Source organism: Temnothorax longispinosus, chromosome 4 (assembly GCF_030848805.1).
Source record: "Temnothorax longispinosus isolate EJ_2023e chromosome 4, Tlon_JGU_v1, whole genome shotgun sequence".
Classification (NCBI taxonomy): domain Eukaryota; kingdom Metazoa; phylum Arthropoda; class Insecta; order Hymenoptera; family Formicidae; genus Temnothorax; species Temnothorax longispinosus.
This window is the reverse complement of record NC_092361.1, coordinates 14838407-14841068: the sequence shown is the minus strand read 5'-3', so window position 1 is coordinate 14841068 and position 2662 is coordinate 14838407. Positions and strand designations below refer to the sequence as shown.

Here is a 2662-nt window from a genome sequence, read left to right as displayed (position 1 = left end):
AATTGGTTCGACGAAAGATCATATCTAGGATTTTCGTCAAGATAGGTGGCCAGACGGCAATAATCCGTTCAAAGACCTTACCGGTTTCATTGAGGAGGCAAATTGGTCTTGCCTTGGGCACTTCACCAGGTGGTGGAGCATCTCCCTTGGGGATCAGGACGAGATCCGCGAGCTTTCATTTAGATGGAAAGACTCCAGTTTGCATGCAGATGTTAAAGTTTGCTGTTAGACGATGTACCATGGTGGGCGGTAACTTTTTCAACTTTAAAGCCGTCAGGACCGGGTGCCGTATTGCTTGACTTCTTAGCGGCGATCGCTTCGTTGACTTCGTCGGATGTGATGGGAGTTCTCCCCTCCTCACAATCACCTAAGTCCACTCGGGACAATTCCCGACCAGGTGGGAATAGATCGTCTAATAAGCGATTCAATATTTCCGGCTCGAGGGTGGTGCTGAGCCCCGGAGTAGGTTTACGCAGTTTGCTCAGGACCAACTTGTAAGGAAGGCCCCATGGATCCTCCTTCAATGTATCGAGCAGTTCTTGCCACGCGGTGGACTTGGCATTCTGGATTTCATGCTTCAGGTCTTGGCTAGCAGCAATGTAAGCGATCCTTTTGGCTTCCAGCACTTCCGGCAAATCCTTGCTCCTGCCACGGGTCCAAGCTCTTCTCGCAGCGATAGCCGTGGTTCTCAGTTGCGCTATCTGGTCATTCCACCAGTAGGCCCTGTCTGGCCTAGATGCGCGCAGGCGAGGGACCGCCGCCTGACACGCATCATAAATACAGTTATGTATCCATCGATCTGGACCCACCCCGATCAGGTACTCCGGATCACCAAGAGTTACTGCGCATCTCCACTCAATGGCCTCCTGGAAGAGTCCAATGTCCATTTTCTTAAAATTCCATCGGCGAGGCAACGGAGGTAATGTACGCCGGGTCGATGAATCCATAATTTTAAACGAGATATAGAAATGGTCGGACATAGATTCCATGTCGCTACGGACCGACCAATCACGGACTCTGCCGGACAGATCTGAAGAAACCCAGGTAAGATCTATAATTGAAGTCCCTTGATGGCTCGAAAAAGTAGGATGGTTTCCCTGATTTACAAGTCTCCAGTCAAGCTGGGACGCTAATTCCTCAACTGCCTCACCCTTAACATTAGAAACACTCGATCCCCAGGAGAGAGAGTGGGCATTAAAATCTCCGCAAATAATCAGTTTATTGTTGTGTGTCACACAGGAGCAGATGGTGGAGAGCTCCTCCAAGAAATCCGAAAATGTCGGGAGATCAACATTGGGAGAGATATAACATGAGAGAATATAAATTTCTCCCAGTCTCACCAGGACAGAATGTCTACCGCGAGCCTCTAATGTGGCAGGGTGTGTCGTGACCCTGTTATTAACAAAAATGGCCGCGAGATGGTCGTGGCTATGGAACCACAATTGATATGGACTGTGCGTTCGGGCAGGTTCCGAAATTGCGCAAACGGCGGCCCCCATTTCCCTCGAGTGATGAACAAGGAGGTCCTGAGCCTCCTTGTTTCCGTTGAGGTTTAATTGGAGACACAGAGTCATTTCTGTGTCGCTGCCCGACCATTAGTCATCAGGTCCCTACGTCTCCCGCGCACTGGTTCCACGCTCGCGCAAACATTCAACGATCCCAGACGATGATCGCTGGGTCTCCCGGCATCTCTGCAGACAACGCAACAAGGGTCCTCCCTGCAAGCACCGATTTGGTGGCCGCGCTCACCACACCTGAAACAGGCGCCAGTCCGGTCCTCGGAAAAACTGCATGTAGTACGGACATGTCCGAAACGCCAACATTTGAAGCATTGGACGGGTCTGGTTTCAAGCAGCTCGACCCGAGCAATGGTCCATCCTATCTTGAATTTATTTGAGGCCGAGATTTTAATTGCCGCGGATAAAGGGCATTTAACCCATACAGAGTTAAGCCCGTTGTTCATTTTGCGTATACTTCCGATTTTTACTAGGTATTCATCGCAATCTCCGACTACTGAAATTTCATTCAGAATCTCAGTCGGAGAGATAGAGTCGTCAAAGTTCCAAATACGTAGCTCGCCCATTGTAGTTGGGCGAGTAATACGTATGGTATTGTTGTCTAAGACCTCCTTAAGTTTTCCTACGAGCGTATCGGCCTTGGAGATACCATCCGCGCCGGGAATCTCAATGATAACTCCGCCGTTGATACCGCGCCTAATTTTCGATGTTTCGATGCCGAGAGTGTCCAAGTTTATACTCTCCCGCGCCTTCTTCAATATATCAGCATAGCTGATATCCTCTTTTAGACTGGTAATCGAGACCGCAGCAGTTTTTGGTGGTCTGCGCGGGCGGACACTCGAGCGAGAACCACCACCGGCGACCCCTCGTCGAGGTCCGTCGCTCCGAACGGTCGATACGTTTCGTTCAACATCTGCGATAGGCAATGCAGAGATCTGCGGGCCAAAGGCCTCCCCGTCAGAAATACCAGAAGTTTCGGTGGTGTCATTTCTGAAGGAGGTTCTTTTGTTCCTCTTCTTCTTGAGATTGCTCGAGGGTTCTTCTGAGTATTCACCAAACTTGGAGCGCAATTCCTCCATGTTAGCGACTAATTGCGCAATCTGTTTATTCTTGCGTTCTAGCATATAAAAAGGACCGGTATCTTC

The 2662-nt window shown here is 49.9% G+C and overlaps 1 protein-coding gene across 1 annotated transcript; it reads right to left on the bottom strand.

Annotated features, from left to right (window-relative positions):
* Positions 1–212: 212 nt before the first annotated feature.
* On the bottom strand, positions 213–1574 carry LOC139812121 (uncharacterized). The gene has a single exon (XM_071776742.1). It carries the CDS (start codon positions 1572–1574, stop codon positions 213–215), a length of 1362 nt encoding a protein of 453 aa, XP_071632843.1.
* Positions 1575–2662: the final 1088 nt, after the last annotated feature.